This window comes from Nicotiana attenuata, chromosome 5 (genome assembly GCF_001879085.1).
Source record: "Nicotiana attenuata strain UT chromosome 5, NIATTr2, whole genome shotgun sequence".
Lineage (NCBI taxonomy): Eukaryota > Viridiplantae > Streptophyta > Magnoliopsida > Solanales > Solanaceae > Nicotiana > Nicotiana attenuata.
The window spans coordinates 23,943,110-23,957,134 of NC_031993.1; the positions used below are offsets into that span (position 1 = coordinate 23,943,110).

General features: G+C 33.6%; 1 protein-coding gene across 2 annotated transcripts; it reads left to right on the top strand.

Annotated features, from left to right (window-relative positions):
- Positions 9,602-12,835, top strand: LOC109225520 (nifU-like protein 3, chloroplastic). 2 transcript variants are annotated; one of them, XM_019390212.1, is made up of 5 exons: positions 9,602-9,744; positions 10,834-10,990; positions 11,364-11,481; positions 11,928-12,226; positions 12,349-12,835. In XM_019390212.1, exons 2-5 carry the CDS (start codon positions 10,886-10,888, stop codon positions 12,538-12,540), a joined length of 714 nt encoding a protein of 237 aa, XP_019245757.1. In that variant the 5' UTR covers positions 9,602-9,744; positions 10,834-10,885; the 3' UTR covers positions 12,541-12,835. The 2 variants fall into 2 exon arrangements, with proteins under 2 accessions (XP_019245757.1, XP_019245758.1); XM_019390213.1 differs by having other exon boundaries at positions 11,379-11,481.

Below are 14,025 nucleotides of genomic sequence, written 5' to 3' on the forward strand. Positions count from 1 at the left end.
AATCTTCTTATGTTACGTTTCAGTAAATTGAGGCTAAAGTTTGGTCGTATTTCTATTTTGAACCTTATACTCTTATCTTTGAGGATTTTTCATTAATATTTGACCGAATAGCCTAATAGACCCCTGATGTTTGCCAAAATCCCTCTAAATGTTAGTTAAACTTGATACATTTCACATGTGTAAATAATTAAAATTCTAACAAATTACATGTGATCTTAACAAAGCATAGCTTATTGCCCACTACCAGAGTAAGTGAGTAACCTATTAAAATTGGGATAAATTTTATAAATGTTCATATAACTATGACTTTTTTTTCACCAAAGTCATATAACTTTGTTTCCTCACAAAAAAATCATGTCGGAAAATAAATTTCCAGGTAGTATTTCATATTTTATGTTTTTTTTTATTTTCAGTCTAATAAATAATTACCCAATTAAAATAGAAGAAATATGAGTTTATTTTTAGCCGAACCAAAAAATAATAGCCGATAAAATATTTTTTTATATATATGTGTAGTATATGCATATAACATAACATTCTATATATATTTTGGCTAGCAAATGCAATTAGTTTCGGCCGGCCGGTTAATTTTATATTTTTCCCTTAAAATAGGAATGACCCAACCCAGCCTGACCCAACAACCATGTACGTAAGTTAAAATAATACTAAAAATGAATTCTTCCCCCATAAAAAATTTAGTTTGGAATGCATGAGATTCTGAAGAAAAAAAATAAAGAAATAAAAGGTATAATTAGAGAGCACTTGAAATAAAAATGCTATCAATTTGAACAAAAATCTTGAAAAGAAAAATAAAAGATAGAAGTATTATGTTTTGAAGGATTTACTATTCACTTTTAGTATTGTTTTAATTTTTATATATATGAGTATTGGGTCGGGCGGGCCAGGTCGGGTTGAGTCATTCCTATTTTAATTGGATTATTATTTATTAGACTAAAAATAAAATATAAAAAAATAAAAATAATAAAATACTACTAAAAATTTATATTTTTCGATCACTATGATTTTTGTGTTAGTTAGTAAAAGTTTTATGATTTTTATACAAGAAAACATAGTTATGTGACTTTGATTTTTAAAAAAAAGCCATAATTATATGATTGTCGTGTAAGAAAATAAAGTTATATGACTTTGGTGAAAAAAAGTCATAGTAATATGACCATTTGTGAAATTTACCCGTTAAAATTGCATGCGTAAAGATCTTTCAACCATTTGTGGATATAAATATTATTCCTTTGTTCTAGTTTATGTGAACCTTTTGGAGTACAAGAGTTAACTTGACTAATTTCTTGTACGAATTTGCATATAGAATTTCTAAATTTTTTAAAACAAATTATGCTATAAGTCAAAATAGTTAATAATAAAAATATTTAAAAAGTATTTACAAAAATTGTGGTCAAAGAAAACCTTTTTTTTGACTTCCCAAATAGTAAAAGCTTCACATTAAGTGGAATAGAGGGAGTGTTTCTCTTTATTTCATGTGTTAGTCAGGGGCGGATCCACCCCTTTAGGAAGGGGTGGCATGGCACCCGCTGAGATGATACAATTTTTATATACGTATGTTTAAATTTTCTGGAACTAGATTAAATATGTGATCCTGCCACCCGCATTCGTATACTAGACAAAGGTGGCATGACTGGTAGATATTTTTGAAAGCTTTTCTCGTATGTAAAACTCAAGTTTGAAATTTATCTTAAACGTTGTCCGGCTTAATTTCCCTTTAGTTTATGCTTTTTATTTCCTTTTCTCCCAGTGATTTTCCTTTTCGGTTACCTCCCAATTTTCTATTTGGTGTTTAATTATTTTATATATTTTTCTTTTCTCTATTCTATTATTTTATATGTGGTTTCTAGCAAGAACATTCAAAAAAGAGACTCCAAAACTTTAAAATTATATAAAATAAGCATTCTTCTTAATCTAAAGTTTATGAGTTTTCTTGTTTCAAATCCGAAAAACTTGGGTCTTAATGCGAATTTTGAATTGAGATAAAACAAATCATCTTTTATTATTATATCATAAAAACTTGTGTTGCTCTATGGTTATTTAATATAATTTAAATCTCTTTTCTATTATATTATGATAAAAATTTCGCAAGCATTGCTTAAATAAATATGAGATTTATGATTTTATTTCTTGGGAATTTATAGTTATTAATTTTATACTTAAGGGTATAATTTATATTGAAGATATTTTTTAAAATTCTCTTATTTTAATTGATGTAATTTCCTTATTGAAGATGTTGTCTTGCTCGTATAATTTATTTTTAATATATCGAAAAGATGTAATTTCCTAGTAAAAATGTTGATTTTACTTGTGTTGTTATAATATGATTCCTTAATTAAAATGCTAATTACGTTCGTTTTTTTTTATATCTGAGGTGTAATTTTTATCTTTGCAAATAAAAAATAGAGTATCTAGTAGGTTCACCCAAATAAACTAAAAAAAAAACAAATAATTGTTCCTAATAAATTCCGTATTAGCCATTATAAGGTATACATTCAAGAAAATTATGGCACCCGCCACCTTCAAATCCTAGATCCGCCTCTGGTTAGTTACCTACCTTAATTTGCATTAGCACGTTTAATATACGTTCATTTTTCATTTTGAAATAATATTTGTGTAGAAGTAATTTGGTTTAGTCTAGTATCTTGATAGGAGAGTTGAAAAGGTAAAAATTGCATGGGGCACCCTATTTGGTCGTCCCCTTTTAACTTATATCCGTTTTGTCTTCCGTTTGCATCCGTACCTATTTTTTTGTTAAAAGCATTTTAAAAAGACGATTTTGCCCTTCAAGACTATTGACAAAACTGTAGACTACAGGACAAAACTTCAGCATGTTTTGGCATGAAGTTTTAGCAAATGAACTAAATAACTTAAGCATGTTTAGTCTGAAGTTTTAGCAAATAAACTAAATAACTTGAGCATATTTAGTCTGAAGTTTTAGCAAATGAACTAAATAACTTAAGCATGTTTAGTCTGATTTTTAGCAAATGAACTAAATAATTTCAGCATGCATTATCAAAAACTCGTTAGAAAATTACATACTGCAAGACAAAAACTTAAGCGTGTTTAGTGTGAATGTAAAACAACTTCATGCTATATTAGCATGAAGTTTTAGCTTCAACATGAAACAACTTCATGCTACATTAACATGAAGTTTTTGGTTTTTTGATAAAGCTGCTGAGAGGAAAGGAGGAGATCTTTTTTCATGAATGAGGTTGCAGATCACGCGATTTATCAGGGGTGTAAGTGTCATATTATTACGTATTTTTTGTCAACTGGCTACCAAATCAATAATTTTAAAAAATAAGGTACAGGTTAAATGGTGGCACAAATATATGGTACGATTGCAAATCCCCGTTGACAAGCGATTGACTGATATAAGCAATGTAACTTACGAAAAGTTTTAAATTTTTATATTAAATACTATTTTTGAATGTACCAAAGAAACAAATAAGTTGAGGAGGCGTTGCTTTGAAAACTTAGTTAAAATATGTCTATTTTTAATTTTTTTTTTTTCAAAAAGTTTTAATACTAACTTTCTTCAAAAAAAAAAAAAAAGTTCAATGAAGGACTTTCAGAGTGTTTTTTATTGGAACTTTTTTTCACTCACATAACACACACAAATTTTAATAAGAACTGCAATTATCCGAAAAATACATTTTTCTCCAATAAAAAAATCTGGTTGACTTCTAATTTTCAAATCTACGCTTGAGATTTTTCTCGAGCTTTAGCCTTTAGCTATCTTAACTGACGCACCATAATTCTATATTAAGTTTCTATAATTTAAACATATTTCCTATAGCTAAGGGACCATTCCTGCATAGTTGTGGGTTTGGAGTAACTAACTGCTCCATATATGTTCGGAAGCAGAGTTAGAATTTGAAGTTTATGTGTTCTGAATTCATTACCAAACTCATAATTTTGTCTTAATTAATGGGTTCGTAATTAATTATATATATTTTATAAATTTTCTACTGCAAATACAAAGTTTAAGCAAAAGCTACTGGATTCGTCTAAACTCACGGCTAATGCTCCCCTCCGCCCCTTCTCTTCGCTACAAAAGCCAAGAGAAGTTCAGCTAAGTTTGAGGGAACATTTACATTTTCGTACCTAGTATTTTTGGTTTCTTGCAATACACAAGGTAACCTGACTTTGTTATTATCGTTAAACAATAAGGTATCATCCTAACGGCAACAAATTTGCTTGCCTTTTAAAGCCCTCAAAGCTTTTCTCTTATGATGTTATACTTCAATACCACACAAGAGGGGGTGATTTGTGTGGTACCCAATTTTCGCTTAACTTGATTATAGAATGACCTGGTTCTTCTATGTGTTCCAACTACTACTATTTGCGGAATAATAAGTAAAGAAAATAAAGAACACAGAGATTTTTACGTGGAAAACACCTAGCTCAAAAGGTGAGAAAACCACGACCTACTACTCAGTAGGATTTTCCCAAACTTCTACTAAAATCACTAAGCCAAAAACTGCATTTACAAAAACTCTTTTGTAAACCTAGGATTAACTCTAATCCCGTTGTGGCAAACAGCTTCAACTGCTGCGACAACTTCAAGTTAACTCTAACTTGAACACTCTAAGTACCTAATACAATTGCTTCTATAAAAGCTGAAAGGTACAATGTAAAATCATCTACTACAATTGAACTAGAATAAAAGATAGACACTTGGAACCGGTTCTTCTATCTGGTTCAAGTAGCTTCAGGATTGCACGCTTGAATCACACATAAATTGCTTGCAAAATTGCCTTGCTATTTTGCTCTCAATTCACGTTTAACTTCTGCTTATGTGCATTACCTGTAAAAGAGAACAACACTGATATTTAAGGAGTTAGTCATAAGAGATTGACTAGGATATAGATGCTACTCTTCCATCGTGAAAGAGTTCTAGTTGATCTCATACTCTAACTCTTATCCTTTTCTTAAACCGTGTTCTCTTTGTGTAAGGAGTCTTTCTCCTTATCCAATATGCAACCTTTTCGATCATGATCAGGAGATATCACTTCTGATAAGTTAGGCTTATTTCCTTCACGTGCATCTCACATGTTTGGGTTGATCACTACTGTGCCTCACAAGATGGACCTGGTACATGACTGAGTTCTTTTGTCAATCTCCAAAACTTCACTCTTACTTGGGCCAACAAATTCCTCCTTTTTGATGATGACAAACTATGTGCTTTTTACTCGCTTAGGCCCTGTAAGAACTCAGCTGATTCATCAATACAAAGTTTAGAAAAATTCACTTATCATCAAGGACCGGGTTAATTAGGTTATAAACATCACATATTCAGAATATGTAAAGCACAATATCTCTTCCCCCTTTTGGCATCATCGAAAANGGGCCTATTTTACACCTTTACTATTTAAAATACGGAAAAGGGCCAAAACTGTCCCTAGACTTTCGCTTAAGGTTAAAAATACCCTCCGTCCACCTATTTTGTAAAAATTGCCCTCATTGTTAAAAATCTGGCCCATTCATGCCCCTATGTCAACTTTTCGGTTCAGTCATACCCTAAAAACTAACAGCCCTATTTTGACTAAGAAAAAAATTTATTATTTATTATGTGTTAATTTCCTGTTGGCTTAAATTAAAACCTCACCCATATCCACTTAATAGCCTACTCCGTCTTAGATTTTCACCTTTCAACACCCACGGATCTCCCTCTCCATCTCAGATATTTCGGCCTTAATTTAATTTCTAAATTAATTTTCTATGTGAAATCAGGTAAAATTAATGCTTCATTGTAAGATTTTATGGTTTAATAAGTTATTTTTCTGCCAATAGTAATGATCATTGAGTATTTGCAATATTTTTTGTTGTATATTTCCTGACAACTCTGCATCCAGTTTTGATTATACCAATGATTTATTTGGTCTCTGCTTGGACCTCGACCTTTTTCTTCTCAATTGGCTCACCATGGTCTGAACATCCGACCATGTCCATAAATTAAGCTATTGTACGAGGATGCTCTTCAGGTTATATCAACACCGCCAATTTTAAAAAAGAGACGGTTAAATCAAGAGAAATATTTGAGATCATATGCCTGAGNGGTTCTTCTATCTGGTTCAAGTAGCTTCAGGATTGCACGCTTGAATCACACATAAATTGCTTGCAAAATTGCCTTGCTATTTTGCTCTCAATTCACGTTTAACTTCTGCTTATGTGCATTACCTGTAAAAGAGAACAACACTGATATTTAAGGAGTTAGTCATAAGAGATTGACTAGGATATAGATGCTACTCTTCCATCGTGAAAGAGTTCTAGTTGATCTCATACTCTAACTCTTATCCTTTTCTTAAACCGTGTTCTCTTTGTGTAAGGAGTCTTTCTCCTTATCCAATATGCAACCTTTTCGATCATGATCAGGAGATATCACTTCTGATAAGTTAGGCTTATTTCCTTCACGTGCATCTCACATGTTTGGGTTGATCACTACTGTGCCTCACAAGATGGACCTGGTACATGACTGAGTTCTTTTGTCAATCTCCAAAACTTCACTCTTACTTGGGCCAACATCTTATTTATCCATTTTTTTTACGAAAAATGGCCAAAAATGCCCCTAGACTATTCGCTTAAGTTTAAAAATACCCTCTGTCCACCTATTTTGTAAAAATTGCCCTCACCGTTAAAAATCTGGCCCATTCATGCCCCTAACGCCAACTTTTTGGCCCACTCATACCCTAAAAACTAACAGCCCTATTTTGATTAAGAAAAAGATTTATTATTTATTATGTGTTAATTTCCTATTGGCTTAAATTAAAACCTCACCCCATATCCACTTATTAACCTACTCCGCCTTAGATTTTCACCCTTCAACACCCATGGATCTCCCTCTTCATCTCAGATTTTTCCGCCTTAGTTTAATTTTTAAATTAACATTTTTTATTAAATCAATTATCTGAGTGAAATCAGGTACTCTTTGAAATTAATTCTTCATTGTAAGATTTTATGGTTTAATAAGTTATTTTTCTGCCAATAGTAATGATCATTGAGCATTTGCAATATTTTTTGTTGTATATTTCCTGACAAATCTGCATCCAATTTCGATTATACCAATGATTTATTTGGTCTCTGCTTGGACCTCGATCTTTTTTTCTTCATTGGCTCACCATAATCTGAATATCGGACCATGTCCATAAATTAAGCCATTCTACGAGGATGCTCTTCAAGTTATATCAACACCGCCAATTTTAAAAAAGAGACGGTTAAATCAAGAGAAATATTTGAGATCATATGCCTGAGAATATGAGAGAATACGATTTATTGGTGAATGTGACTGTAATAAACACTTGATTGAGCTTATTGTATGAAGCAGTAAAGAGTAGTAAGAAAAATTGATGATGAATGATATTTCTGTGATGAAAAAAAAATAGGAGCATTGATGTGTACATTTAATATACAAAGAAATAGGAAGAGGAAGGTGATTAACTATACGAGAGAGTTTTGTTTGCTTAGGGAAAAAATGGGTGTATGAGAGTTCTAGTTGGTGGAATAATTTTTAAAAGAAAGAGGAGAAAGAAACAGAGAAAAAGGGTCTTAGAATGTCGGTGAGTTTATTTTAATTTAGGTGAGTCTTAAGTTAGGCCAATGGGACGATGACACATGGGAATTAATTAATTTTTTTTTTGCCTAACAGGGTCTTTGAAAGTTGTATGACGTAAAGTATTGGTGACAAAAAGTTTTGGTTGTCTGAAAATAAAACTTTAATGATGTTTGTAGTGATTATTCAAACAGAGTGCAAGGTAAAAAAAGGATGAGAAGAACAAGAAAAAAATGAACGCACACACGCTAGAGGGGGAGAGGGTGGAGGGGGTGGGGGGAGAGATTTTTTGAGATGGAGGGTATTATTGTACCGACTCCAATAGTCTAGGAGCAGTTTTGACCTTTTTTCCGTATGACACGTGGAAATTAATTAAATTTTTTTTATCTAACATGACCGTTAGTCGTAAGGGCATTCTTGAGCCGAAAAGATAACAGTGAGGGCAATTTTTTCAAAATAGGTGGACGGAGGGTATTATTGTACCAACTCCAATAGTCTAGGGACAGTTTTGACCCTTTTCCGATTTTTTTAAGATTCAGGTCATAAGTTAATATCAAAACTCTAATATGAACATAAATACTGTAAAAACAGTATTAAACGATACGTTTTTTTAGATGATACTTACGATAGAGTTCATTTGCATTGCGTCTTTTATGCAAAATAAACTATAACCTAAACTAACTAATAAATTAATTAATTTTAATTGATTATTAAATACTCGAGTAACCAAAAGAAAATGTAATATCCCAGTAAATATTATTGGTATTCACGAAAAAAATAGGCGAAGTACATAAAATACCCCTTTAAGTTGTCCACAACGATCAACTAAACACTTTAACTGAGTCCTTTATCGTTTAGACACTTCAAGTGTCTATTAAGTAGATCAAGTAAACATATTGGTGTTTGCAAACAAACTTTTGAGCGCGTGAATAAATTTTTTCACCTTAATTTTTTTTCCTTAAAAAGAACCCGAGAAACATCTGCAGCTTAGCCTCTCTTCTTTATGGCTAAACCATCTCACCACCTGTAATTCACCATGAAACCACCATAGAGGCCATGAAATATCAACCACTAAAGCTCCAATAAAGCCACTGTAAATCACCTTAAACTACCACATTTCACCACAAAACTCCACTGCCTGAAACCTCCAAAGCTCTGCCTAGTTTCGTCGATCCAAAACCAGTCCCAAGCCCAACTGAAAGAAGCAGAAAAATGCAGCAACAATAGCTGGGAAAAATGTCCTCTTTCATCCAACAACACCTTCCTTCCAATAGAACACACAAACAAGAACCTATTATTTGAATCGGACGATAAATCAAAGGATAATTTTACACCAAAAATAACTAATTAGAGAAACAAAAGTGATATAAGCCCAAATTTATAGTCAAGAAAATAATGGAGAGAGAAGGCTGAAGATTCCGGTGGAACCATTTGTTTCAGCTTCGATCGAAGATCAATTTTCCGGCGAGGGTTGCATGAGAGGAGCTTTTTCCGGCAAGGCCTGTCGATGATACCTTAGTAGGTTCTCTATTTAGCTATTTCTTATTTGTATTTTGTGGAAATATTTTAGATTTAAGTTTTGAATATGGAAGAGGAAGGGAAAGGGGTCTGACGGGAAAAACTTGGAAAGAGGGTGAATGGTTTGGGAAAAGTGGATGACAGAAGGAAGAAGATGGTGGGGTGGGGGGTTGAGGGCGTTGGTTTGGTGAAAAGTAAGGAATGGGGGTTTTTCTTTTTTAAATGTATTTTCTTTTTTCTTTTGTTAATTATATCAAATTACATGTGTTATTTATTAATTGGCTTGTTTTCTAGCAAGTATAACTCACTCATATTATGTGTTGCATTCGGGTATTTATTTGATCTGCTTAATAGACACTTAAAGTATCTAAATGATAAAGGGTCAGTTGAGTTGTTTGACAACTAAAGGGCGCTTTATGTATTTCGTCAAAAAAATACTATAATTAACTAAGGAAAAATGAAAGCCGGTTTTAAATAGTAAGTGAAAAGGCCACATAAGAGAAAAAACGTGTCCAAACCACATCCATTCCCTCTAAATAACTGCCTTACATACACCTTACAATGACAATCTACCAACGCAAAACTTGAGACAAAGGATTCGAAACTCCATTTGGTTGCAGTTGCACATTTCTATTGACTGATCATCGTACCAGGTACTCATTTTTCACCATCACTCTTCCTTTTAACTCCCAGAAATTTCTTAAGTTTATATTTGCTTCACAGTTTCTCTTCTATGGCTTGGTGTTTGAAACTGAGGTTGTGAGGATTTTAGATAAATGTGTTAAAGATTTTTCTTCTCTGGTTCTTCAAATACATGTGTTTGCTTCGCTGGAAACAGTAGTAATGCAAATGGTTGTGATAAAGCATATGATAATTAATGATTGAAAAGATAGTTGATAGGAAAATAATGTTATCAAGATATACAATTTGAATTATTGTATATTGTGAAAGTTATATATGCTAATATTATTAATAGGATGAAGTCAAACATCTTGAGAAGTTAAAGATGACTAAAGTGTCATATAAAATTTGAACAATAAAATGAATTTGAATTATTGTTGACAATTTTGAAAGTTATATAGGGAAATGTTATATAGAAAATGTTGAGACTGAGGCGTGGTTGTTGTTGTTCTTGTTGTTTTTATATAGGAATATGTTAAGAATGGAATTATTTTAATACCATGGAACATCCAAAGTCAGCATATGAAATGAAGGCGAGCATGAAAGTTTTTTGTTGGGTTGGAAGGTGGATTGCAGGAGAAGAAGTAAAATCAATTGTGGCTTAGGATTTCAGAAAATTCTTTCACTTGCGGGCATTATGTTGGGGTGTACGGGTGTGGGTGGTTTGGGGGGGGGGGGGGGGAGAACTATAGTATAAGCAGAAGGGTACAACAACAACATACCCAGTGAAATCCTACAAGTGGAGTATGGGGAGGTAACGTGTACGCAGACCTTAACCTTACCTTAGTAAGGTAGAGAGGTTGTTTCCGATAGACCCTCATGATATAAGCAGAAGGGTATCCCATTTTAATTTCTTGCCGAGGGTCTATCGGAAATAGCATCTCTACCTTCCCAGGGTAGGGGTAAGGCCTGCGTAAATACTATCCTTCTCAGACCTCACTCGTGAGATTCCAATGGGTTGTTGTTGTTGTTAATTTCTTGGTAATCATGGTTGTTTAAACCTTGGTCTTTTCCTCCAAGGTAAGTTCTAGTTCTAACTCAGTTGGAACCATGTACTCCAGGAATATACTCAAGAAAATGAGCCCTCAAACTTGGTGATACTTTGAATACATAATGTTTGCAATTTCAACCCAAATGCAAGGTCTCAAACCGACAGTGTCATCATCAGCTAGCCATTCATCAAAACGGTTCTCTCCTGCCTCGACTTCCTTTCCAAAGGTATTACCCTCGTTATGTTTGTTAATAGTTATGTCAAACATATCTTGCTAACTCGTGTTATAGGACGAATGTTGTATTCAGCATATTTTAGGGTACTGTTACCTTAGTTTCAGACACAATTATGTACTTCTACACTTATGTATGTAAATTCTTCTCTACGTAATGAGATTCTTCTTTGGTTACATTACAAGGAAGCTCGTAACTTAACTCTAACTTGCAAAACATATTTATCCAATGGACTTGTTTTGACATAAAATTGTTCTCCTCGTTTCCACAATTTTGTGTTTCTGATTACGCTGTTAAATTGTGTATATCTGGAGAAATTTTCTATATTTTACCTTGAAGTAATCTTGATGTCAATATCTCTTCATAGAACTGTGTTTCACAGGGCAATCCATTTTCGTCAAAGCAAAGTTCTTTTCAAAGAGGTCAATTTCATGTTAGACGATTCCTTGGGGTTAATCAAACTGGTAAAAGAAGAAATAATGCAGGTAAATGATGCTGATTCATCTCATTTGGTTTTTATTGCTTGTTTAAATTTAGAGGCAGCTGACTGTCTTGTTTCTTTTTCGGCTGAAGTTACCAACACTACTGAAACACTTCCACACTTTAAACAGGAAATACATGCCTTCAATTTTTGCCTTTTATTTGATTCAGAGTTATCAATTCAGTAATGTTCCGTGAATTCCTAGTATCATCTTTGTAATTTTTGCCTTCAGATTCGAATGAAATTATTCATCTAACTTACATCATTTCTTGTCTTGATCTATCTTACTAAGGTCTTATTTTTTGCTATGCATCTTCTGAAATTGTTATGTGTTAGTAATTACGCTGTTCAATGGAGTTGTAGTATTGTCGTATAATCCTGTTCGATTTACTAATTAATGTACCTAAACTAGTCGTCATATTTTATCCATTTTGTTTCTTGATACTGTAGGTATTGTAGTGTCACCAAGTTGTGTCCTTCCACTAACCGAGGAAAATGTTGAGAAGGTTCTCGATGAAGTCAGGCCAGGCCTAATGGCAGATGGAGGGAATGTTGTACTACATGAGATCGATGGCCTAGTTGTAATTCTTAAGCTTCAGGGAGCATGTGGATCTTGTCCAAGTTCAACAATGACACTTAAAATGGGAATTGAAACTCGCCTTCGGGACAAAATCCCTGAAATAATGGAAGTAGAGCAGATTCAGGACTCCGAGACTGGCCTTGAATTAAATGAGGAAAATATTGAGAAGGTACAAGATACATGGCCTCTGCAGTTTTATTTCCAATAATTTGTTAACATTTGTAATTACTCTCAGCTTGTTCTGACTAGTATTTAGACACCAAAATAATGCAATATTTTCAATAATGTCAGCTTCTTGGAGAGATTAGACCATATCTGGTAGGAGCAGGAGGTGGAGAACTTGAGCTTGTTCAGATTAATGAGTACGTTGTTAAGGTTCGACTGAGTGGACCGGCAGCTTCCGTGATGACAGTTCGTGTAGCTCTTACTCAAAAATTAAGAGACGCAATACCAGCTATTGCTGCAGTTCAGTTGATAGAATGATGCAATACCAGCTATCGCTCAGTCATATGACGACATTTTCCTGCAAGAATTTCAGCAGATTTCTAGACAGTCAGTATGGCTACATGTTCTCTCTTTACAGTAACATCATTTTTGGTATAAATGTAGTATTCTTTATCCCTTGACTACATGTTACCCAATTGTATGTAACACAGAGGAGCTTCAAGAAGTTTTCTTGAACTTAATGTGCCAAGTAATGGGAAACTTCTCACCTGAACATTCTTCCAAATTGTAAGTAAAATGAACTTAAAAAATACATGATGATTTTCTGGAACTATATGGTGGTTTAGTTCATTTTACTGACTCCTTTTGCATCTGAAGAAGCAAGATCAGTACTTAGGGGCCTTTTGGTTGGAAAGAAGTTATCCGAGGATTAGTTATTCCGGAATTAGTTATTCCACCTTTCCATAAGGATCAAAAAACACTACAATCCCGGGATAACTAATCCCGGGATTAATTATCTACCAACCAAACATGGTATAAACTCTTTTTAAATTTGGTCTCGGGATTAATTATTCCTTATCCCTCGTACCCAACGAGCACTTAATACTCTGCAGCGGAACTACCTATTGTTTCTGCACAAGCTGAAGCAGTAAATAGTTAAACTGTCGACAAGACTAACCTACATCATGATTGTTGGTATTACTGTGTTAAAAATCGGAAAATTAGAGAAGCAGAGAAACATTAGTTTAATAAACAAAACAGAAAAAATAATTCCGAGCCCACAAGTTGCTTGTGTGTCCTTAAGGAATTTAATCCCCTCACCGTTGCCCAAGGTTTTGGATTTAATTCCTCCCAGGATAGAACGGAATAACTATTCTGCAATACTGGCAATCGAAATTCTGTAATTTCAGCAAACTCAACAGACGGAGCAAATCACACTTGACACTTATGTTTATTTGTAAATAATGCAAATAGAAAAGATGGGAGAAATTTTCAGATTTTTTCATATCTTAAAAATGAGGCAAGCCTCTAAATTTATAGACAAAGGAAGGGTGAGATGGAGAGGTGCAATCTAAAAGGTGCCTCTTCCATTTCTCATTCACACCCTTTAAAGAAAAAACGCAACAATCCCCCACATGAATGGGGAATGGACATCAAGTAAGGATTAATCGCATCTGGATAAGTAGGTTTCCCTTTGAACTTTCCGTAGTGAACTTATGTCGGATATACTCGGTCAATCGGTAGATTTGATATCTTTGAACCGTCGAGCTTTGGTGTATACCTAGACAACCATAAGTCACACAATCAACCCTTAACCGTCTTTGGTTCTCATTGTTGTGTTCGTTTCAGCCATGAACACCACCTGGTTCATAAGTGCGTAGAGAACTGGCCTTACAGAATTCTCCTTGAAGCGGCTTTCACTTCACACTTACATAGGTGATTCCTAAACGTGTTATCCCATAGATACACTATTTGATATACCCTGTATCAAACTTAGAAACCATTAAAAAGTCTTAACTCTTT

Excerpts from the sequence above, each read along its gene's own strand:
- LOC109225520 (XM_019390212.1), top strand. The coding sequence starts at position 10,886 with ATGTTTGCAATTTCAACCCAAATGCAAGGTCTCAAACCGACAGTGTCA. Across the intron at positions 10,991-11,363 it reads CCTCGACTTCCTTTCCAAAG|AACTGTGTTTCACAGGGCAA; the intron begins GTATTACCCTCG and ends ATCTCTTCATAG. Across the intron at positions 12,227-12,348 it reads ATGAGGAAAATATTGAGAAG|CTTCTTGGAGAGATTAGACC; the intron begins GTACAAGATACA and ends CAATAATGTCAG.